General features: G+C 39.0%; 2 protein-coding genes across 4 annotated transcripts in view; both read left to right on the top strand.

The window, feature by feature from the left end:
• LOC114651765 (macrophage mannose receptor 1-like) overlaps nucleotides 1-20,232 on the top strand; it is a 136,500-nt gene extending 116,268 nt beyond the window's left edge. The window contains exons 1-5 of one of the 3 annotated variants that reach the window (XM_051929410.1): nucleotides 14,227-14,348; nucleotides 15,011-15,111; nucleotides 17,694-18,095; nucleotides 19,138-19,491; nucleotides 19,764-20,232. In XM_051929410.1, the coding sequence (XP_051785370.1) occupies nucleotides 15,045-15,111; nucleotides 17,694-18,095; nucleotides 19,138-19,491; nucleotides 19,764-19,771 (831 nt within the window). In that variant the 5' untranslated portion in view covers nucleotides 14,227-14,348; nucleotides 15,011-15,044 and the 3' untranslated portion in view covers nucleotides 19,772-20,232. Of the gene's footprint in view, nucleotides 1-14,226; nucleotides 14,349-15,010; nucleotides 15,112-16,133; nucleotides 16,297-17,693; nucleotides 18,096-19,137; nucleotides 19,492-19,763 lie in introns of those variants that run through there. The other 2 variants (XM_051929411.1, XM_051929412.1) reach the window with 2 other exon arrangements.
• The window catches only part of LOC114651757 (secretory phospholipase A2 receptor-like), a 166,268-nt gene extending 145,947 nt beyond the window's left edge, over nucleotides 1-20,321 (top strand). Inside the window, exon 7 of the mRNA XM_051929408.1 lies at nucleotides 20,226-20,321. The gene's annotated coding sequence lies outside the window, so the exon portion shown is untranslated. The remainder of the gene's footprint in view (nucleotides 1-20,225) is intronic.
• The last annotated feature ends 3,933 nt before the right edge of the window (nucleotides 20,322-24,254 follow it).

The raw sequence follows: 24,254 nt of genomic DNA on the forward strand, positions 1-24,254 counted from the left end.
CGGAAACAGAATCATGAAATGGCAACATGTTTTGATTGCCATCATTAATGTTTTTTCTGTGTAAATTGCTGTGCAGTTCCTATCAATCTATATATGAACTGTAGGATTCTGAGACTGAAGGAATTTGAATTTGGGATTTTGAGTTTTATTTAGAACATGATCTGAAGAGTTTTAATATTTAATCACATTTATATCACGACAACTTTTCCTTTTCTGTGTTTGTGTCACTATATTAGATTTCTGTTTTTGCCGTCTCCATAGAGATTTTGCCCAGAATTCATTGGAGTGCAGCTGTTTGTGAAATCAATTTTGCGACGATGCAAAGGTCACCTTCGATGTTTCTGGATTTCCCTTCTTTGACATATAAACATTGTTTTGTTTTATTTAAATGATATTTATTTAGTCTCCCCTGGTGTTTAATATCCCTGCTATCATTTTCGACTACAAGAATTTTTTCAATCCCATTCTGGCTTTGATGAAAAATCTCTTTGTCTCCCAGGTGTAACCTTTTGCTCCTTCTTTGACTTTTGATTCCTTTGGTCTTTTTAATTTTCTTAATTTTCTTTTTAATGTGTGTTTGTGAGTCAGTATAAAAATCTGCTGGAAAATGGTAAACAATATAGTACTGTAATAATGTGATGAAAATAATAATAAAAATCCTTCATTGTCAAAATGATCAACTTGCCATGTTCAAAGTTGTAAATAATTAACTCTACATAAAATAAAACTTGTGTTTTCTCTTGTGTGTTCAAAATTTACTCTAGTTATTGTAGTTAGAGCCGTTGCCAGTTAGGCCGGAGGCTGGCAGTCTCCTTTTCTTTAGTTTTTCACTTTGTTTTCTGTACCTGCTGAGTTTTTCTTTCTTTGGTTTAGTCGGAGGTTCTCGCCTTTTTCTGTTTTGTTCTGTCATACAGGTTGTGCTTAGACTGCCAGCAAACACTCAGTAGTCCAAGACACACAAAGAGGAGTAAAGGTATGGGAGGCACGCTAAGAATCACTTTCAAAGACAGGAAGTAGTTGAGAAAGGCACCTCGAAATGACCGAGTCTGAGAAGCAGGCTTTACAGCAGGGGTGTGCAAAGCCATTCCTGGAGGGCCGCAGTGGCCGCGGGTTTTTATTCCAACCCAGTTGTTTAATTAGAAAACAATCCTTGCCAATAATTACATTTCATGGCTTATTAGTGCTTTAACTCTGCTATGTCAAGTCATTCTCAAATCCTAGATTTTTTTTTCCATTCTAAAGATATCCAAATATTTTGAAATGTAAAACGGATGGGTAATTCTCAATCCTTGACTTTTTTGTCTTCTCTTTCCTTCCAAGTATTTAATTAAACCAAATAGTGCATGATAAATACACACAGGTGTAAAGGGTAACAAGCAAAATGGATAACTGCTGGTTTCTTTTGTCATTTGCATCTTATTGCTAATAAGGAGCAATTAAAAACCAAGAATGCAGCTGTTTAAGACTTAAATAAGCAATAAAGGTTCAAAATCTTAACGAGGGAGATAACTAAAATGAAGCAGAAGTGTTTCTAGAGCAATTAGTGCTTCTTATTAAGCAATTGGGTTGGAACAAAAGCCTGCAGCCACTGCGGCCCTCCAGGAATGACTTTGCACATCCCTGCTTTACAGGAACATGCTTGAGACGAGAGGTTCATACAGACGAGGATACAGACGTGGATATCAAGGAAAGGTGCTGAAGGTACACGTGGGTCAAAAGACAGCAAATATTTTTACATTTATTCTATTACTTGCCTTCGATAGGTAATGTAGTTAGTAAATAATTACTGTTCAAGCGAATTAAGTAAACAAAATTTATTTTAATCCATCCATCCATTATCCAACCCACTATATCCTAACTACAGGGTCACGGGGGTCTGCTGGAGACAATCCCAGCCAACACAGGAAGCAAACCCCAGGCAGGGTGCCAGCCCACCACAGGGCATACACACACACACCCACACACCAAGCACACATTTGGGACAATTTGGAATCTCCAGTCCACCTAACCTGCATGTCTTTGGACTGTGGGAGGAAACCCACGCAGACACGGGGAGAACATGCAAACTACACACAGGGAGGACCTGGGAAGTGAACTCGGGTCTCCTTACTGCGAGGCAGCAGCGCTACCCACTGTGCCACCGTGCCGCCAAATTTGTTTTAATCGATTCTTATAATACATGAATATTTTCATTACTAATGATGATAAAAACGATTCACACAAAATTGAATTTGCACTAAAGAGACCTCTCATCAATAAATGGTGTTTGGTGACAATCAACATTTACACAATTAAAACATGTATTTACATCTCATCTGTATGGCAAGATTTATTCAGATGCAAAACGTCGAGAGGGGGTACAGCTAGAGAACACTTTGAGGGTCTCTATTGGCCGCTAAAATCCTGGGTGTGCAGCCGCTGGCGAATCTTCTAAATGACCCTGGTGTGGATCCTGTTCAGGACAAAGTCATGACGCACAATGTGACCTTCTGAACCTGTAAACAGATCTTGTGGTAGCAGAACCTAAAAATGAATTAACCGTAATCGGGTGCCCTCTACTTCACACCGATAGTCAAATCTCTGAAGGTTACAAGTTCATAGACGTGGCTTTGCAGGTGTCAGTGTGTTTGGCTTATCAGTTAAGGCTATGATGCTGGGAGCACAGAGACCGCAGTGGATAACCACACATTAAAATCAAATTTGCATGAGATGTGGAAAGTTAGAGGACAAAGAGACATGGAGCACTGTGGAAGCAAATACACAGTCAATCCAAAATGCAAAGTGCTCATCCAAATTCAAACCACCTCTAGACATGTCAGAGTATCCAGACTACCCTGCCAGTCTGCCATGTCTGAGTAATTGATAATAGCAGACATCTGTCTAGACTCTTGGTTTGGTGGGTGTTTTCATAAAAAACTGAGGTTTGCATTTTCATGCTAAAAACAAAGGACCATCACTTAAGTCATCTTTTCAGGTATTGTACCCTCAGATCTAATAGTAACTGCAAAATATGTGAAATGGAAATTAAATAAGGAGTACAGTCTTCAGCTTATTAAAGACTAGGGTGCTTCGCCCCATGCTCGCTTCACTCGCCAACCTCTTCTTACCCTAGGCAGCGCTATGCGCCGTTGTGAAAAGGTGGGCTAAACTCACTTCAAGGAGACGTGGCCGCTCCTCCGAAACCCCTCTTAAACAGTGATGCAATGGGAAACAAATTCAGTTGTTTTTTTACCTCCTCTTTACTTGATCAGCTGCTGGATTGCTGCTGCTGTCATGCCACGTGATCTGCAAATGTCTTTTTCCTTGAAGAAATCTATCTTAAATTCAATATGAAGATTTTCGAGAAAAACACAAGCTTTACCAATGTCAACTGTGCAGCATGGGTAGGGTGAAGACAAGAAAAGGCCCACAGTGCCATGAGTACCAGTCAGGAGGATGACAGGTTTGGGTAAAAAAAAATACTAAGTTAACTGAGGTGTGTGATTTGAACCTGAAGAGTCTATGGTGTAAATGGTAAGAATGAGCATTTTTAATAATTTTGTTTCAAATAATTAATGTGATATTGTTGGAGCTAAAATGTTAAATGGTTAAAAAAAAACAAAAAAGTGCTTTGCACCTTACTTAGAAAACTGTTTTCTTTGAGAAGGGATGCAGCTGTGAGTTGAAGGCCAAGGTCGCAGCACAAACAGCTCTGGAAAACGAGTAGGCTGTAAATTTCACACACAGACTTCAAGTAAAAGCCAGCAGCCGCCCATGTGAGGTGCTGCGAAGGTTCGAGGGCCCTGTATGGGGAATGGACTTTAACCAATTAGTCCATTTGGGGGTTGTGATTTGGGGATTTAACAAATCAGTGAAGTTTTATCAAAGTGATTCATGTTGTAGCCAATAAGATGCATTCTTTTACATTATATCTGAGATATGCAAATCTGTTAGGTAAAGCTAAGTGTATAATTAAGGACTACTCCCTTTGTTCATTGATAATCCTTTCTGTTATTCTGTCAACTGCAGGGATCTCCCTTTTCACGAAAAGAAATTAAGACAGATGGCAAGTTTCCTCCAGCCTCGTCCTATGGGGTGATTATTTATGATGATTACATTTCTTCCACAATACCTGAAGGATACCCAAAACTGTACTACTTGCACAGAGGTGACAGCAGTTTTGAGAGAAATGCCATGGAGAAATCAGAATTCACGTAGTGGTCGTGACCTGGAAGACAATGATTAAATAACATAGCTCAGCTGGTGTAGCCAGAATCGGTAAGCTATAAGCTAAAAATGTGGTCACATTACCAGAAACACAAGACCTGAATCGTAATCAGAGGACAGAGCAAAAACGCTGTAACCAGTAATTCCAAAAACTAATAATCACACAACGGTTTTTCTATTACAAATCCGAATCTTAGAAGATTAGCTATGTGTAGTGCAAGCTTTTCAAAATGTCACGCTAGTGATGGCATGATGCACAGCCACAAGCAACCCCTTCCAGCAACAGGGCCTCACGTCTAGCATTGTGGCATCCATAAGGAAAACAAAGGCGCTACTATGGGATAACATGAATCGTTTCTTAACAATGTTAAAAACACACAAAGTGAAAGATGAATATAACCACTTGATTCCTTTTTGTCCGAAACACCAAAAGCCATAATCAAAACTTTTTCAGAGGCCAAGGAACAGCTTGGAAAAATTAAACTTATAAGACAAGATGACAAAACTCTTCATTCTTATAAAAGTAGAGGAGGACATTTGTAATTGAAAGTGAGTGGGACAAAAACACGGGGTGGAGTGCATGGTTTGTCCAGTGAAACCATTGAAATGTTCAAGTGTAATCAAATCTTCTTTATAATAAAATACATTTCCTGTGATGGAATGGCACCCTGTCCAGTTGGCACGACAAAAGCACGCAGAGAAAGGAGCGCTCTGACAAAAGCACACTGTGACAAATGAAGGGAGGAAAAATGCATGCAGCTTGTAAAAGGCCACTGCACTTGGCTACTTATAGCATCACAGCCTGCAAAACAAAAAATATAACTTGAAAACATACTCTATCCACAAATAGATGCTCCCATCCTGCACAATCATCATAGATGTCAAAAAGAAAGGAAGCAAAATTAATTTCCTATTAGAGTGTATTACTGTCAGAAACAATAATGCAAAAAAAATGTTTAAGGTAAAAGGCAAAAACAAAAATGATATGATACTAAGTCAAATATTATTATCAACCAAAGGCAATATTAAAATGCCATTTCAGAATAATAATTAACATTTTTTACCTTAAAATAAGTATGAAACATAGTGGCAGATTGGACGTGTGAGGAATTTGCCATCAAAGGTTTCATAAGTCACTTAACGTCTGAGGAAACAGTTCTGTTACTTTTGACTCACCAAACGAAGCTCAGATTCATCTTGAGTTTTACATTTTCCAGTACAGTAACATCAGGTTTGTGGATATCAACACACATTTTCCAACACTTCCTCGTCTTTCTCTCCCATATCCATATTAAGTTCACTGGCCCCTGTCATTTGACCTTATGTGACTGTGTGTGTGCCCAGACCTAGAGTTGGATAAGTGTGATCTCCACGGCTCCTTCCTGCCCTGCTCCTCATGCTGCTAGGACAGACTCCACAAACACTAGACTGGGTGAGGCAGGTTCGAGGTTGTTATGTTATTATTTTCTGGATTTCTTATATCTGACATAAGAGTTGTGATAACTAAGCAGTGCAAACAGCTGACTAAAATTAAAATTTTTGTGACATACAGCAATTGGTTTTACATTTTCTAGTGTGGTAAAAGGAGATGGCATGTGTGTCAATTTTTTTCACCTGGGTATAAAAGATTTCAGTCATTTTGATAACTTTAGAAAGAAAATCTGATGACAAATAGCATTAGATATTAGTATATTTAAAATATCAGGTTTCAATAATAACAATAATGCTCACAAACTCAAAGCACTTTACATAGTGAGTGGGGAGCCATTTCAACAACAACATTTATTTATATATTTCAATCACTACTAATGTGCAGCATTCACCTGGATGATGGTGACTGCAGCCATTTTGCGCCAGTACACTCACCACAAATTACCTGTTAGGTGGTGAGGTGGTGAGAAATAGATATCCAGTTAGGCACAGGGGGTTATTAGGGGGCCAGAATGACCAGGCCGTGGTGGGCAATTTAGCGAGGACATCATGCTACACCCTACTCATTACAAAGGATGCTCAGAGATCTTTTATGACCACAGAGTATCAGGATTTCAGTTTTATGTCTCATCTGAAACACAGCACCATTTGTGCAGCACAATCTCCCTGTCACTGAACTGGGGCATGGGGATTCACATGCAGACTGCAGGGTAAGCACCCCCTGCTGGCGTCACCAACACCTCTTCCAGCAGCAGCCCAAGCTTTTCCTGGTTGGTCTCCCATCCAAGTACTGGCCGGGGCCAAACCTGCTTAGCTTCAGGTGGATGACCTGTTCATGGGGTATGGCTGCTGGGTTTTTTCATTTAATGTCTTTTTAATGCAACTGCTTGCTGCCGGTGGAGTGTTTTAAACACTGATTCATTCATTCCCAATAACGCCAACTGCTTGCCGTTCCGGTATTGCTTACAATAATTCCCTAATGAACAACATAATAGGTTCTACACATTTGGTTTTTAACATTTTTAAAATAAACTTATGATTCGAAACATATAAAAGCCAATTTCATTCTTGTACATTGCATAACATATGACTACTTGTTCAGATTTTATTGCAGTCTTCCAAGTTAGACATTCAGTGCTGTGAAAAAGTATCTACCCCTTTTGGATTTTCTTTGATGTTTCATTTCTGACATTGAATATTTTTGGGTGTTTGGCTAAAATGTAGTATTAGGTAACATATAATGACACATAACACATTTTTATTTCTACCATTCATTAAATAAATGTAGTTATCTAACACCCATTGGCACTGAATTGTTCACTAATTAAATTAACCTAATTAAATGGATAATTAGTGTCATGTGACTGAGCATTTCCAGGATTAACAAGAGACACACCTGCTCAATATATGCCACAAATACTTTATCACCTCACTCTGTATTTGCACTAACTCAAGGCAAAGACAATGAAAATTGAAAATGAGATTGAGATGAAAGATGTGCCCAGAAAACAAGCAGAGGTCAATACCAAAAGGACTGCCGGCTGATCATCGGAAAATAAGAAGGCTAACCCAAAAGTCAAAACCCAAAGCCAGGAAAAAAAAATTGTACAGAAAAAAGCAGTAAGCCAGTCAGATAAATTGCTACATAATATCAAATAGACAATCTGAATATCCGATGCTCAGGGAATCATTGAGCGACCCTTATGCCAGCGCTTCGAATGATGTCACTCCTAGGGGGCTGTTGGGATGGATCATCATGGCAACAACCAATGCTAGCTCATCAAAAACCTTGTGTTCAGTAAACAAGCAGAATGATGTCTATAACTTTATCGGGAAAAGCATTACTCTTTCTGGCACAAGAGTGTAGGTGCTGACATTCCCTTCCTGGAGGACTGGCTGCTTTTCAGTCATCTCAGACGAGGCTCAGTCACTATCACAGAGCCTTGCTTGGCACGGTGGATCTTAGAACTATTTCAGGGCATCCAGCTCCAAGGCTCTATGGAGAGGAACTTCCAGGGTACAGAAGGTTTGCGTATTTGTCTCTTAGGCAGAGAGTAGATGGCTTCTCATCGCAAATCATCCCAAAGTGAGCGGCGCATCAGCTTTTACATCTCCAAAGACAGTGGATTGTCAGCCATTGGAAGACAATGATGAGATGAATGCGGCTAGTTTTGATTTGGGGGGGTTAACCTCTAGTGATTGGATTAAAGTCCCTTTCAGTTACAAATCCAGGGTCTGCTTATTGGTGTGACATTTTGATCATCAGTCAAAGGGTTGCATATTGTAATATTTTTGACTTAGCCAATAAAAGGTGTAATTTTGGTTGACTTCTCATTGTATCCATAATGGCAAATACGGTACAACATCCTAGGTCACAAGCAAAAAATGAATGTCCATCATTTTGTCTGTTGGATTCTTGGCAGAAGTGTCAGCCCAACTCTGGTTTACACTTTCTTTATCAGATAAATTACAGAGCTGACCAAATGTTGTATGAGTTGCAGTCCAGCCATTCTCTCAGCAATGCAAGTGGTTGGTGAGGAAGTTGCAGCTGACTTTGTCAAATCTGCTTTTATAAGAGGCCTTGTGTGCCACTAAATGCCTAGCAGAATGAGCCCTTTCCCAGTTTGTCCGACACTTTTGACTTTGAGTTTGGTTCACATATTCGTTTCAGTTTCATGAATGTTCTGAATTCTTACCCCTTGCAATGTTCTGATTCCATTTTTATCTCCTAATCCTAAATTTACCTGGCAAATCCCACCTTATGGTAGAACAGTTCTCTATGCCACCATTCCTTGAGTATCTCCTATAGTTTAATCCACATATGCGAACGGCAGAGATGCAAAATGGCTGGCGCCTAGCGCAGGCCAGGAGTTTGGCGAGAGTAGCGAGCAGGGGGCAAAGCCCCCTAGTCATAGATTAAGAAAAAAAAAAAACATGCTCACAGTAACCATAATGTTTGCATTACAATGGTTTTGGTCCACTAAGTCCTCCTAAGTTCGGTCTTTGTGGCTTATTGTGTGTTTTCAGGTAGTTGATTTTAAAAAAAGAAGATGAAAGAAAGAGAAGTGAGGTCCACAAAACAACAAGAGACAATTTATATGAAAACACAGCTGGAAAGAAGGCGCAAACGGGCAAATCGAGTCACAAGAACTGCTTAAAGAGACAAAAGAATTTTGACATACATGCCATACTACCCTTAATATGAATGTGAAAGAAATGGTAGTAGTAGTAACGTCATGTACACAGAACACGATGAAGGCAGTGTGGTGTTGTGCTTAATGCTTTGGACTTCAAACCTTGCAGTTGTGGGTTCAAATCCCGCTACTGCCACTCTGTGACCATAAGCAAGTCACTTCACCTGCCTGAGCCCCAGTTGGAAAACCAAAAGAAAGAAATGTAACCAATTCTATCATAAATGTTGCCAGTCAGCCAAATAAGTAAATGTTCTAGCATGTCTGACCAAAATGCAAAACAAAATGCAACAATTGCCAAGATGAAAAAGAGGAAGACCTCACTGAATGGGCAGTTCAACCCTCCTGTACTGTAAATAGGAAAAATGTCTTATTATTTTGCATATTAAAAAACTGCTCCCAAAACTATATATTGAAATATATGACAATAATGACATCTAAAGCTATATATATATATATGAACTTCTCTATTGGGACCTAAGGTAACGTCTCGTAAGCTTTAGGGGCAACAGTAAGTGGACTTCAAACCCAAATAATAACCAAGGAGGTCATAGTAAAAATTTAAAAAGGCATTTTTTAAACAAACAATAATTATAATAATTATAAAAAGACAAAAGGTACAATTCACATAAAGGTAAAATAATAAATCCGGGTTCATAGCTTGTGCCTGATGCTGCCAGTATAAAGCAGAGGTCCCTAGCAAACGTGATTGGAACAAGTGGGTTTACCAAAAGATTTTCATGAGTGAAGATGAAGATGTAATAACGGTGTACATAACCATGGGATCAGCACGCAACATACAAGTTTAGGGTGGGAATGATGGAGATCTTTAACGGTACAGACTGATTTACACTTGCATTTTCACATCTGTGCAAACTTTTGCTGCTCAGCAAGATACTAAGCAGTCCAGATATTTCATGCAAGTATTTACAGTCTGTGGCACTACAGGATTTCAAGTACCTCCTCACACAAAGTGCCCTCTCCTCCCTGTCTGACAGTTGGTTCTGTGATGTCAAAGTCAGGAACTGCAGGTTCAGCAATGGTTTAGTCAGGCTGTGGAGCAGTTTGCTAGTTTATGAAGATATCAAAAAGATGACACAAAAGAAATGGAAAACTGAGCCAGGAGTGAATCCTGGCCCATAGCATAAAATCAAATAAGACAGAAAGTCCAAAATGTTGGTTTGATACGTCCCTAAAAGTGAGCATTGTGTTTGAAACTGTGTGTAGACATTTAAAACAGCCATCAGGGCTGAAACTTTTTAAAATGGTCAGAAGACATACAATTGTGTTTTTTCACATTAGAGGATATTTAACAGTGGTGAAGTTGATGAATATAAAGAAAAACAAATATAAATATTACTTTGTGTTATAAATGCACAGAAATGAATCATCATGGTTTATTTTGTCATGCAAACACTGGCATAAATCCTTTTCCTGAAGCTTAATCCAGTTCAGAGACTTGAGCCTATCCTGCAGGAATGAAGTCTGGATGGGTTGCCCATCCCATCAGGGCAGAAGACTAATTGATTTTGGTCAAAAATTAGAGTAAAAGGATGTACCTCAGATATGTTTATTTGTTATAATTGTCATCAGAAAAAAATCATTTGTTTTACCTTTTGCATGCCACTTTCATGCTTCATTTTTAATGTTTTAATCTAACATATTTGAAATCCAGGAAATAATCAAAATAACCAGAAAGGCCAAGCAAAAACAATAATACAAAAATGTCACTAAACCACTCCTGAGGACTTTTCCCAGGCAGAATATATAGCCAGAAGGCGGTCTCTGCAGCAATGACATCAGAGTGACCCTTTCTCTTGGGGAACCACCCACAAAACACAAGAGACATAAAAGAACACACATAGATACACAATGAAAGAAACAAACCTAACAGTAGTAATATACAGATGTGAAAAAGTACGTAGCAAATAAGAGTGTGTCTCCATTCTAATGTCTTCTGCTATTGCCAAATGACACGATGGGTAGAGAAAAGGGACAGGACACCTGCATGACAGGCCACACTCAGGTCATTTGACACACCAACAGTTCTTTGTGTTACAAAGTCTTTGTGTGAGGAAAAAGTTTGAATACCACAATCTTTATTACATTTTTGTAAACAATACTTAAAATGCATACTTAAAAAAAATCCACTTATGGTTTATAGGGATGCAATTAGAACCCATATTTAAATGAAAATTTGTGCAATCAAAACATTAGCATTAACAACTGTAATTGTTTTCTGTGAAATCCAGCATACAGTAATCCCTCCTCCATCGTGGGGGTTGCGTTCCAGAGCCACCCGCGAAATAAGAAAATCCGCGAAGTAGAAACCATATGTTTATATGGTTATTTTTATATTGTCATGCTTGGGTCACAGATTTGCGCAGAAACACAGGAGGTTGTAGAGAGACAGGAACGTTATTCAAACACTGCAAACAAACATTTGTCTCTTTTTCAAAAGTTTAAACTGTGCTCCATGACAAGACAGAGATGACAGTTCAGTCTCACAATTAAAAGAATGCAAACATATCTTCCTCTTCAAAGGAGCAAACAAATCAATAGGGCTGTTTGGCTTTTAAGTATGCGAAGCACCGAGGCACAAAGCTGTTGAAGGCGGCAGCTCACACCCCCTCTGTCAGGAGCAGAGAGAGATAGAGAGAGATAGAGAGAGACAGATAAAAAATCAATACGTGCCCTTCGAGCTTTTAAGTACGCAAAGCACCGTGCAGCATGTCGTTTCAGGAAGCAGCTGCACAAAAGATAGCAACGTGAAGATAATCTTTCAGCATTTTTAGACGAGCGTCCATATCGTCTAGGTGTGCGAACAGCCCCCCTGCTCAATCCCCCTACGTCAGGATCAGAGAAAGTCAGCGCAAGAGACAGAGAAAAGTAAGCTGGGTAGCTTCTCAGCCATCTGCCAATAGCGTCCCTTGTATGAAATCAACTGGGCAAACCAACTGAGGAAGCATGTACCAGAAATTAAAAGACCCATTGTCCTCAGAAACCCGCGAAGCAGTGAAAAATCCGCGATATATATTTAAATATGCTTACATATAAAATCCGCGATGGAGTGAAGCCGCGAAAGGCGAAGCGCGATATAGCGAGGGATTACTGTATAAGAAAAGCAAACTGATGCAAGAAGGAGATATTGTTCTATGCTGGAGTCACAAACATGAAGGAAGTGGAGTTGTGGCCTACAAAAATAGACACAAAGCAGGCCAGGACATTCACTGGGCAGCCCAGAAGAGGCTCACCCAGTCCAGCTTACTCCCAACTACTAAAAGTAGGCTTCATCCAAACTTGACCCAAAAATGACTAAACTGTTTAAAAATGCTCTTTGTGCTGCAAAATAAATCAAAATACCATACAAGAGGTAGAAACCATGAACAACAATAGCTTGTGCAGATAATTCAAGATAAGGATCATTATATAAAAAATATATTTATTTTATGAAAAAAATAACAATGAAAGTTGTTCAAAAGAACCAAAAGGAGATGCCTAATAGGCAACCCAAACCAGACATTTCCCAGTACACAATCCATCCATCCATCCATTATCCAACCCACTATATCCTAACTATAGGGTCACGGGGGTCTGCTGGAGCCAATCCCAGACAACACAGGGTACAAGGCAGGAAACAAACCCCAGGCTGGGCGCCAGCCCACTGCAGGGCACACACACACACACCAAGCACACAATAGGGACAATTTAGGATTGCCAATGCACCTAACCTGCATGTCTTTGGACTGCGGGAAGAAACCCACACAGACACGGGGAGAACATGCAAACTCCACACAAGGAGGACCCATGAAGCGAACCCAGGTCTCCTAACTGCGAGGCAGCAGCGCTACCACTTCTCCACTGTGCCGCCCCACGATCCAATATTCAAAATTCAGAAATATAGCAAATAATCAGATTAACCAGAAAATCTGAGCAATGAATGTAATGTTCATGAATTCCAACAAACTGCAATGAACCACTCCTGAGGCCTCTTCCCTAACAAAATATACAGCCAAGGTGCTGGCTCAACAGCGGTTACATCAGGGTGGCCCCACCTATTGGGGAACGACCCATAAACATAAAATTACAATATAAAAATATACACATTTAAGTCAAAGAGAAAACGCCAACAGTTATAATATACAGATATGAAAAATAATGAGACAAATTTAACAGAAACCACATTAAAACACAAAATAAACATAAGCCAAGAAATAAACTCTTTCCAAAACACAATAGATATAGTATTGTGAAATTAAGTGTACCCCCATCCTAATTTCTTCTATTGTTAAATAATTTGATAGGAAGAGAAAAATGACAGGACACCATCACTCTTCTGATAGGCCACACTCAGGTCATGTGACACACCAGCAGTACTTTGTGTTATAAAGTTTTGTGCAAAGAAAAAGCTTTGAAAACCACAAACTTTAACTCAAGTTAGAAAAAAAATACATAATGAACACACTTTTGTTCGATATTATAGGAATTATAAAAATTACAGTTATGGTTTATAGGGATACAGGTAGGCAGTTGGAACCCAACCCTGGAGAGGAGGCCAGTCCATCTGAGGACACACTCACAGTCCTACTTACATCTTGTTTGGCCATAAGAGGATACACATCTGAACACGGGGGACATCATGAAAATTCAAGTCAGGGTCTCTAGAGCTGTGAGACAGCAGTACTGCCCATTTTGCCACCATCTCCTTTTGTTGCAAATTGTTCTAAATTATGTTTCTAAATTTCATATTGTATTGTATTCCTATTGCCCTTGTAAAGTGCCCTATGATGATACAGTATGTGCTGCATTTGGTGTTATATAACATACTGGCTGATTGGTTCAATGATATGCATTCCATAAAAAGTGATATCAAGGCCACTGCAGTGTTCCTGCTTCTGCTGTCCTCTTTTCTACACACATGAAGTCATTTGGAGAAGACACCACTGCCTGCTTCTGTCTCACACCTCTGAGTCGACGAACAAGTAGAACACAACAACAGTGTTGTCACCTCACGGCTCCTGAAAGTAAAACCATAAGATATCAATAAGATTAAACAGATTAGCGCTGCTGTTTTGAATGAAAAGGAACTTGATGTGAAAAACTAACAGAAAGCCCACTTGTATGTGTGCTCTTCCATGATGTTTCTCTTGCTTTGCATTTTAGTTGAAGATGTTACTGATAATCCAAATGTCAGCCAGCCCAGCCCAAGTCTTTCTTCTCTTACATGAACGTAAATATAATGTTTCTTCTTGTGATCCTCTGTTGTCATCTTTCAATGAATATCTTGTTACAAGTTGAACAAAGGAAATTCATGTGAATTATCCATAGGACTATTGTCAAAATACAAAGCAGTAATTTACATATCAGAAAAGGCTATTTAAACACCAGGCAATGATGCACACCTTCTAAACCTGTGCAGAGTGTGAAAGTCCACTGCCAGTGAGGACAGACTGATCTGAGACATGCACATGGACTGCTAACCATGTATCTTGGGAACTTTAATCAGTAATTGGGCTTTAGGTAAGCAAAACTCTTTAAGTGTAAAGTGACTGTTCATTCTTGAGTCTATGTTGGCCACTCAGTGTCAGACGGGACACAAGACTCACCTTAACTGGCAAACACCTTCAGCCTGAACAGTCAGGTAGAAACTGAAAGCTGTTATACACAGTGAAATTGCCACACTTAATCTGAGAAGGTTTATATTTGTTGATGTTTTTGTCTGTTTCAATCCTTCATTCTTCATCAGAACAGATCTTGTTGCCTGTGACTTCCACTGAGAAGCGCTGCCTATGAAGACCATGCACTTGACCAACAAGTAGAGTGGCACAGTGGCTCAGCCACCTCACACTCCAGGACCCTGAATTTCACTCCTGGTCTGCTTACTGTCTGTGTGGATTTTGCATGTTCTTCATACAGTATTTGTGCTTCTCAAGTTAATTGGTAATTACAAATTGGCACGGAGGGAGTGTTTTCACAAGTAAGCCCAGGCTGTACAGGTACTGAGTCTAGAGTTGGTTTAGTCTTTGTTCTCCATGAATGAGGTAAGCAGGTACAGTAAATGGATGCAAATGTAATTGTTTGATCATATGAAGTGCAAACATCTGTTTCTTCATTGTAGGAATTTTTTAAAATCAGAAGAAAACAAAGTTCAGAGCTGCTCTTCTCTCATTGTTTCTCTGCAGGCTCCAGTTTCCAGCAACCTTGTAACGGAAAAAAATGAATTCACAAAGCGGATTGAGTGGATGGATAAACATGATGGGCAGCATATTAATAATTCTTGCAGGTAAGACATTGCAGTCTTGATGGTTAAGTCAACAGAGAAATATCATGAAAGAAGTAAAGACCTAAAGGTGAACAGCTCAGGTTAACAGGTATCTGTAAACTGGCCAGGTGTGATTGGGTGTGTGTGCAAGTCAGGACTCTGTGATAGACCAGCAACTTGTCCAGGAATATGTGAGTTTGATATTATTAAGTTATACTGATTACAGAACTCTAATGTGTACAATACAGTATGTTTATTCAATGTGTTTCCCAGTATTCATTAAGATGTCTGGTGTCCTGTAGTCATGTCAGGTCTTCTCAACACTTGCTGACATACAGCACAAGGTGACAGGGTCTAGTTACCTTTAGGATGGAGTGATGTTATGTGGAGTGGATGCTCAAACACTTTGAGAAGACCACATTTACAGTGCAGTGGTCACATAGCCATGTGCTACAACAGCCTAACTACATGATGTCTCTTTCCAGTTGAAACTCAGTCCTGAGTTCTCCTACTTCATCTGCTAAGTCTGTGTAAAGTGCCAAGCAAAATGAATGACCATCGAGTTCTCTCACTGTGTTTTCAGCTTTGAACTCCACAATTCTTTTCTTTCTCTATTCCCATTTCTGTTGTGCTTGATGTTTTCTGTTTTTTCACCACATGTCACGATTTTCAGCATTTCAGAAAATAGAAATACAAGATCCTACAAGGAAGACCTGAGAACTCAAGGACACTGTATACAACAAACAATTGTAAAAGAAAAACATAATATACAGCTAAGACAATGCTAAACCTCTAAATAAATACTTAAAATCCTGACAAAAATGGGCTTACTTTAATACTTTTAGTATTCTTTCAAGATTTTTTGAGAAAGTTCAGTACTTTTGTCTGCCCAGAAGGCAGTGGCACTGAGTTGCCAAAAAAAAGTGTAAGAAGCTCATAATGGCCTTCTCAGCTCCAGTGAAGCACTACAAGAGCCACTGTGTCCAGGTCACTTGCACAGCAATTTGGGTCACACCTGTGCAGGTCACCAGCCTTGCTTATTAGGTCCACAGCTTCATTAGTTCAGAGCTGTTTCCTGCTTTTCTCTCATTGCTACTGTCTGAGGCTCCAGTTTCCAGTGACCTTGTAACGGCAAAAAAATTAATTCAGAAAGTTAATTGAGTGGATGAATAAACATGATGAACAGCATATTAATGATTCTTGTAGGTGAGTCATTGCAGTCTTGATGGTTAAGACAACTAAGAAATATCGTGAAAGAAGTAAAGACTTAAAGATGAATGGCTCAGGTTAACTAATGGTGTGATTATGGGTGTGTCAGGACTCTGTGACAGACATGTCCAAGGACATGTGAGTTTGATAATATTAAGTTATACTGATAAAAGAACTCTAATACGTTCAATACAGTATGTTTATTCAAATTGTTTTCTGGTATTCATTAAGATGCCTGGTTTTCTTTTGTCAAGTCAGGTCTTGCTGATAAACAGCACATGGTAACAGGGTCAAATCACCTTTAGGATGGAGTGATGTTTTGTGTTATGTGGACTGGGACTGGATGCTCATACACTTTGAGAAGCCCACATTTGCAGTGCAGTGGTCACGTAGCCATGTGCAACAACATCCTAAGTACATGATGTTTCCTTCCAGTTGTTCAAGTCTAGAGTTCTCCTACCTCATCTGCTGAGTCAGTGAAAAGTGCCAAGCAAAGTGAAAGGCCATCGAGTTTCCTTACTGCGTTTTCAGGTTTGCCCACTACAATTAGTCTCTTGCTCTATTTTTCTGTTACGCTTGATGACTTTGCTAGGGTAGATGGCCTCGTAACAGGCTTGTGGTACTATGTATGACTGTTTTTTGTTTATTCACCACATGTCACAATTTTCAGCATTTTAGGAAACAGAAATACAAGACCCCACAAGGATGACCTGAGACCTCAAGGACACTGTATACAACAAACAATTGACAAAAAAAACAATGCACAGCTAAGACAATGTTAACATCTGAACAAATTTTGAAAATAATGACAAAAATGGGCTTATTTTAATACTATTAGCATTTTTTTCAAGATTTTTTGAGAGTTCAATAAGGTCTTATCAGTACTTTTGTCTGCCCAGAAGGCAGTGGCTCTGAGTTGCCAAAAAAAGTGTAAGAAGCTCATAATGGCCTTCTCAGCTCCAGCGAAGCACTACAAGAGCCATTGTGTCCAGGTCACTTGTATAGCAATTTGGGTCACACCTGTGCAGGTCACCAGCCTTTCATATTAGGTCCACAGCTTCATTAGGTCAGTCATTGTCATGTCCTGCTTTTCCTGACCTGCTCTCCTTTTGTCTTATGCTGTTTTCAGTTTAAGGTCAAATACTCTGAAGTCCCTTCATTGCTAGGATGGTCAGACTGAACTCTGAGGACATCACTTATCAGGTTCTGCCTGAAAAACTGTCCTGCAACATGAGCGCAGGTCTTTAAGTTTGACCATGGGAAACAATCTTTAGCAAAAGTTGATTTGGAGCTTTATAAAGAATAAGGACTCCACTGCATGTTTAGTGCTCAGCCACAGTTTGACAGCTGATGGTTTCCTTTTTGCTTTTTCTTTCTATCTTTTTCTGCTGCAGGATTCAAATTGTTTGTACTGGCTGTGCACGGATCCCAGGAGTTTAACTATTATTATGTAAATGAAATGACGAACTGGACAAATGCACAGGCTTACTGCCGGAGTAACTTCACTGACTTGGTGACTATTGCAGATCAGAAAGAACTTAAGGAAATTCTGGACAATCTTACAAGAGAAAATTACTCTGATGCAGAAATCTGGATTGGGCTAAAAGATATAAATATGACCAATGGAACATGGAGCAACGGTGAAACATTCACCTATCGAAACTGGAATAAAGGGGACCCAAACAATAATTTTGTATCTTGTGGCTGCATGTACTACCACAGAAATGAAACAAACCACAATGGCACCTGGAATGACTGTGGCTGTCGACACAGTCAGACTTTCATCTGCTATGCAGGTAAGTTACAGCTGAGGACAGACTCGTGTCTGGAGGTAGAGTGGCAGAAATGAGGCCTCATCAGTGCCATACTGACTACCAAATCTGCACTTTATAATCTTCTAATATGATTGTCTCTTCTCAACATTTCACATTTTCTTCATGTGCGCATGCCTGCCAGTCTTATTTTATTTATAAATATAAGGCAGCAGTGCGTGGATTTATGTAATTTACCCTGTTAAACTTGACTGTTAAAGCAGATAAGAAAGCGGCTACCATGTTAAATTTTATGATTGCTGACTCAGAAAATTGTCTGTGTTACGATTTGCACATTTTTCTGGCTGTTAGATCTGCTACTGCCATCTGACTCGTGTCTGCTGTCTAACCAAATGGTCATGTTTGTCCATCACTCTGTGATTAGTTGTGCAACTCTCCCTTCAGAGGGTTGTAGGATCATTTACAAAAATGTAGAAAAAATATATAAGTCAAATAGGAGATCGGGCAACTAATTATTTTAGAGCAATGTAAGATCTAGATACAGAAATCCTAACTGATAAACCGAAGTCAGTTTTTTTTAAGTGTTACAAAGTAATTGCGGTACAGTGGTAGGTTCTTCTTCCTCATAGCTCCTGAGTTCAAATTCTAGCTTGGCCACTGACTGTGTGGAATTCCCACCTTGATCCCTATTTCCGAGTTGCTTTGATGGACGTATTTGTTAATTAATGAGTCCAACTTATCCCATTATGAACAGATGATCCTGGCACTTAACTGGCACACTGTGCTGGGTTGGTTCCTGCCTTCTATTTGATACAGCCAAAGAAGAACAAACACAGGCTAAAGAAAGGCATTTTGATGAGAGATTTTACTGCAATTTTGTTTTTAAATGAGGTGAATGTGGCTAAAATCTTAGCTTTAATGTCATTTTTACTTTGAAATGCACCACATCAGACACTCCCTGCAGATTTAAGACACAACAGAAGGTGGTCTGTCACAAGCTTTGTAGAAGTAGGCAGGTCTCTGTAGTGTCCACCACCTTTAGTGTCATTCTGTTTTTTTCTTGCAGTGAAAAGGAAGTTCCATGCTGTGAACAACCCAATGACTTGGGTCTCAGCTTTTCAGTACTGCAATTCTAATTACAATGGCATGGCCACCATCCGAAGTGGAAGAGAAGAGTGGTATTTGCTGAAGTACCTCAATGAAACCCAAATATGGGAGAAAGTGTGGATTGGAATGAGGAGCTCCATGATCTTTGGACACTGGTTCTGGATGAATGATGACCCGGTCACTTACCAAAACTGGATAAATGACTCCTCAAAGGTCTCTCAAAACACTTGTTTCTGTACCAGCCTGGATCTGAATCAGAAGAAGTGGGCCAGGCAGGACTGTGCAGAACGAGCCCCATTTGTCTGCTATACGGGTGAGTGAACTTTTTAACAATTACAACACTCATTTTTTTAGGAGTAATCAGCTTCATATTTGAAATGAAAACAATTTAAGAACATCTACATGAAATGAATGGAATTTTGTGGATTCAGAGTTGATTGTATTCAGCCATAAGTCAACTAGACAGCTCTAAGGCTTTGTTCTGCATATTGCTGGTGTGTACAATACGCACAGGAGGCAGGACTGCCCACCAAAGTCATCAGAATTTTTACAATATGATGATACTCTTTGTGTGATTCCTTACAGACAACTAGCATGGCCAACATTGATTCCATCCTCTCAGATGGCTATAAGATGGGAGGACAGATCATCCACGAGACTGATCAGCTCTGTAGGACACTTGACGCTCTTCTGAGAACTGGCAATGCAAGATATATTTAACAGCTTTGCTTTTAAAATGTTCAAGGATTTCCAGCTGTCTTTTGAATAAAAAAGAATTTACATTCACTTACGAAAGCCATTTGTACCACTCAAGCATTTGTCTAAACTCTTAATGAAATGGCAAATAAGTAATTTAGATCAAGAGGGCCTTTTAAATGAAGCTTCTGTTTTTAGCAACATTGGCAATGTTGTATTTGGTCTTTTGCCAGAGACATCTAATTAGATCAGTTGTTTTATCAAAGGTTTACTTGTCTGTTTGCAGCAATGACATATGAAACACAGGACCTCTCTTTATAAGGTAGTTTGCAGGACAGTAAATGGCAGGAGGTCAGCATACTGGGAACGATCAAAACAATGTCCATCAAAGCCCAAAGAAGAAGATAAATTCAAAAGAAAGCAAAGCAGAGTTCCTCACAGTAACTTTTATAAGTTTATTCTTGACTGCATTCTTTTTCGAAAAAACAATTCCTACAAACTAGGGCATTCTTCCTAGGGTCACCATCTTAAATCGTGAGGTGCCATAATGTCACATGTTATGAAGACAGAGTGTGACACACAACACGCACAGGTCACTGGCAGCATGCACCATCACCATAAACAACACGGAAACAGAATCAAGAAATAACAACATGTTTTGATTGCCATCATTAATGTATTTTCTGTGTAAATTGCTGTGCAGTTCCTATCAATCTAGACAAGGAGTGTAAGATTCTGAGACTGAAGGAATTTGAATTTGGGATTTTGAGTTTTGTCTAGAATATGATCTGAAAAGTTTTAAAATTTAATCACATTTATATCACGGCAACTTTTCCTTTTCCGTGTTTGCATCACTATGTTAGATTTCTGTTTTGCCGTCTACATGGAGAGTTTGCCCAGAATTCACTGGAGTGCAGCTGTTTGTGAAATCAATTTTGCAACGATGCAAAGGTCACCTCCGATGTTTGTGGATTTCCCTTCTTTGACATATAAACATTGTTTTGTTTTATTTAAATGATACTTATTTAGTCTTCTGCTATCATTTTCGACTATTAAGTATTTTTTCAATCCCATTATGGCTTTGATGAAAAATCTTTGTCTCCCAGGTGTAACCTTTTGCTCCTTCTTTGATTCTCCTTGTCTTTTTCATTTTCTTTTTAATGTGTGTTTGTGAGTCAGTATAAAAGTCTGCTGGAAAATGGTAAACAATATAGTACAGCAATAATGTGATGAAAATACTGTAACAATAAAAATCATTCATTGTCAAAATTATGAACTTGCCATGTTCAAAGTTGTAAATAATTAGCTCTACATAAAATAAAACATTGATTCATGACACTTGTGTTTTCTCCTGTGCTCAAAATTTACTCGTTATTGTAGTTAGAGCCGTTGCCAGTTAGGCCTGAGGCTGGCAGTCTCCTTTTCTTTAGTTTTTCACTTTCTTTTCTGTACCTGCTGAGTTTTTCTTTCTTTGGTTTAGTCGGAGGTTCTCGTCTTTTTCTGTTTTTTTCTGTCACACAGGTTGTGCTTAGACTGCTAGCAAACACTCAGTAGTCCAAGACACACAAAGAGGAGTAAAGGTATGGGAGGCACAATGTGTTCATGATGGTCTCTGTCCCGTGAGCCAAGTGCCTAATGCTTTATCTCTTACAATAATGTTCACTTTTCTTCTGTGATTCATCCATTGTTCTCAATGCCACCTTCTTGTATTTCTCGTTTTCAGTTGTTGTCCACCACAGTGCTTCTTTCATTAGGTTTAACATTACCCTGACTGCTGTTTAATTAACTCCTGTTAGTGTTTTCAAACTTGTGACCATGTCTCTAGCTCTTTGTGTTCCTGGGAACAGACTTATCTTTTACGTTCTCCTCACTTTGCATAGTTCCTCTGGAATTTCACAGTACTATCCAACTGTAAATAACTAATCCTTGGGCTCTGGTATCTGGGCTCCACAGTGGTTTGAGCATCTCCCTTACTGCACAAGGAACACAAGTTCAATTTATTCGAACCACATGTGGAATCTGGACATTAATCCTGTGCAGTTCTCTTAGTTTTGCTCCCTTGCACAGTGAAAGAATCCCAAGCTGCGATATGTACAGTTTCAGGGTAGAGGAGTCTTTAAATATTTACAGTGTTGGATTGGTATGGCTAAAGAGCCGATGTCTGCCACCATATACAGGAATAAGAACGGGCAAGGGATGAATGACCACTGACCAGAAGTATAGCAATTATGCGCAGAGAACAAACCACATCTAGATCGCATAAGTAGACCACTTATGTTACAGGTCATTACTAACCGGAGCTGCTCTACAGTCCTTTTCACAATTAGATTTTGGAACAGAAGTGCAGCACATTCTCCAAATCAAACGTGGGCGTCGCTTTTAACACAACAACAAAACATTTAAAAAAAACCCTCAGTAAAGGCTGCAAATCTTTTCTTGATCATTTCCTTTGGGAGCTGGTCGCTCTATACTTAAACCCAAAATCTTAAAGCACTCCTTGCATTTTCATTCCTTCTTGAGGATCACCCTCCATTTCATCATCACTTCCAGTTCTCCACACTGTCCCACCTCCTAGAATCTCTTTTTGTTATACATTTACCTGAATTGCTGGCACATCCTCTTTCGCCCAGTTACTTGAAGTTTGTAAGAGAACTACTTGCACGCAGCTTGCAACTTTATTTTGGTGTTATTCCTACCCATTTACCACAACACAACCTACCTGGTTACACTTCTGTCTTATTTTTGAAGGCCTTTTACTTTTTCCCCCCCCAAGCTCACTTAAGACAATAAGCAGCCAAATCAGATTTTCACAGTAACATTCTGGTTCTAATGGCAGCAAGACTAAATAAAATTCAGCATTGTCTACATAACTCTGCCCAGAATTTTTTTTTTGGTCAAAAAGCCTCAAGCAACCCCGTCCAGGTTCTTTATTGTACAAGTGGTGCCATTCATTTTTTGTACTTCTTCCCTTTCCCAAATCACTGTTCACATTCAACATTAAAACACAAGACGTCACCTGAAAGGTCAGACTTTCGAATGCCAAAATTTGTATTCTTCTTAACACTCTTAACCCCAACTAGATGGTGAAATTCATCACTTCAGACAAAATCATGGCCAAAAGTGCACAAGAAAACAAGCAAACAACACAAACAGCCAATATGGAGTCAACATTACCTCAGAGTATTTTTAGGTGACAATCTTTACCATAATAAGTAATAAATTAACCATTATTAATACAGCTAATGTTTCTTACATCCCCATTGATAAAACATTGATGTTACCCTCATAGAAACCTTCTTAAGGCTGAAAACAAATAAGGGTAAATAAAGTACGACAACACAAAATTGACCATATTTTAATCATGAAAACTTTGGCCTTTTTCTCTCTCTCTATATATATAAAAGTCTGTCTAATTTATCACATGACAGGCAGGAAAACAGCTCTTGTGTGATTTGCTCCTACCTTTTTATTCAGACCGAGACTATACCATAGTGCACAAACAATAAAACCAACTAAGTAGGTCTGTACAATACCAAGACCATGCATCTTGACATTAATGGGAGTTCTTTTGGCCTGAAACCCCTAGAAGACTTTTTTCCCCCCTTTGCAGCTTAACTGGAGTTTTTGGATTTCTTTTTTTTTTTTTTTCTGTCCACGCTGGCCCAATGACCTTAATATCAGACCACCATTTAGAGACTGAAAGAAAAACGCACACAAAAAAAACCCCTAAGGATTTCTACTTCTCTTAATTATCAGTGTTATGTAAGTGTGCATTTTTTTTTTATATTTTTATTTTATTAATTTTCATTGTAATCATTCCATACAAACAGATCAATTTATAACCCAACAAATTTGAAAACAAATCAAACCCCACCCCTGAGAAGGAGAGCTTGGCTAAAGGAAAATTTCTTTAAGCTTTTTAATAAGGCAACATTAGACAAAAGAAGGGGAGAAGTAAATATCTATATAAATAAGAGATGGAGAAGGGAGTTAAATGCAATAATAGTTAATTCTCTTATTCTAAAATAATATTGATTAAATCCTGCCAAGTTTTGAAAAAATTTTGTACAAATCCTCTAAATGAAAATTTGATTTTTTCCAATTTCAAATAATATAAAACATCAGTTTCCCACTGACTTATAAGAGGAGAATTAGGATTCTTCCAATTTAACAAAATAAGTCTGCGTGCCAAGAGTGTAGTGAATGCAATCACCGTTTGTTTGTCCTTCTCCAATTCCAGTCCATCTGGAAGAACACCGAACACAGCTGTTAATGGGTTAGGAGGGATTGTGATACTAAGGCTGTCTGAGAGGCACTTAAAAATTTTTGTCCAAAATGATGTTAGTTTGGTGCAGGCCCAGAACATGTGACCCAGTGAGG

This window comes from Erpetoichthys calabaricus, chromosome 1 (genome assembly GCF_900747795.2).
Source record: "Erpetoichthys calabaricus chromosome 1, fErpCal1.3, whole genome shotgun sequence".
In the NCBI taxonomy this organism is placed as follows: domain Eukaryota; kingdom Metazoa; phylum Chordata; class Cladistia; order Polypteriformes; family Polypteridae; genus Erpetoichthys; species Erpetoichthys calabaricus.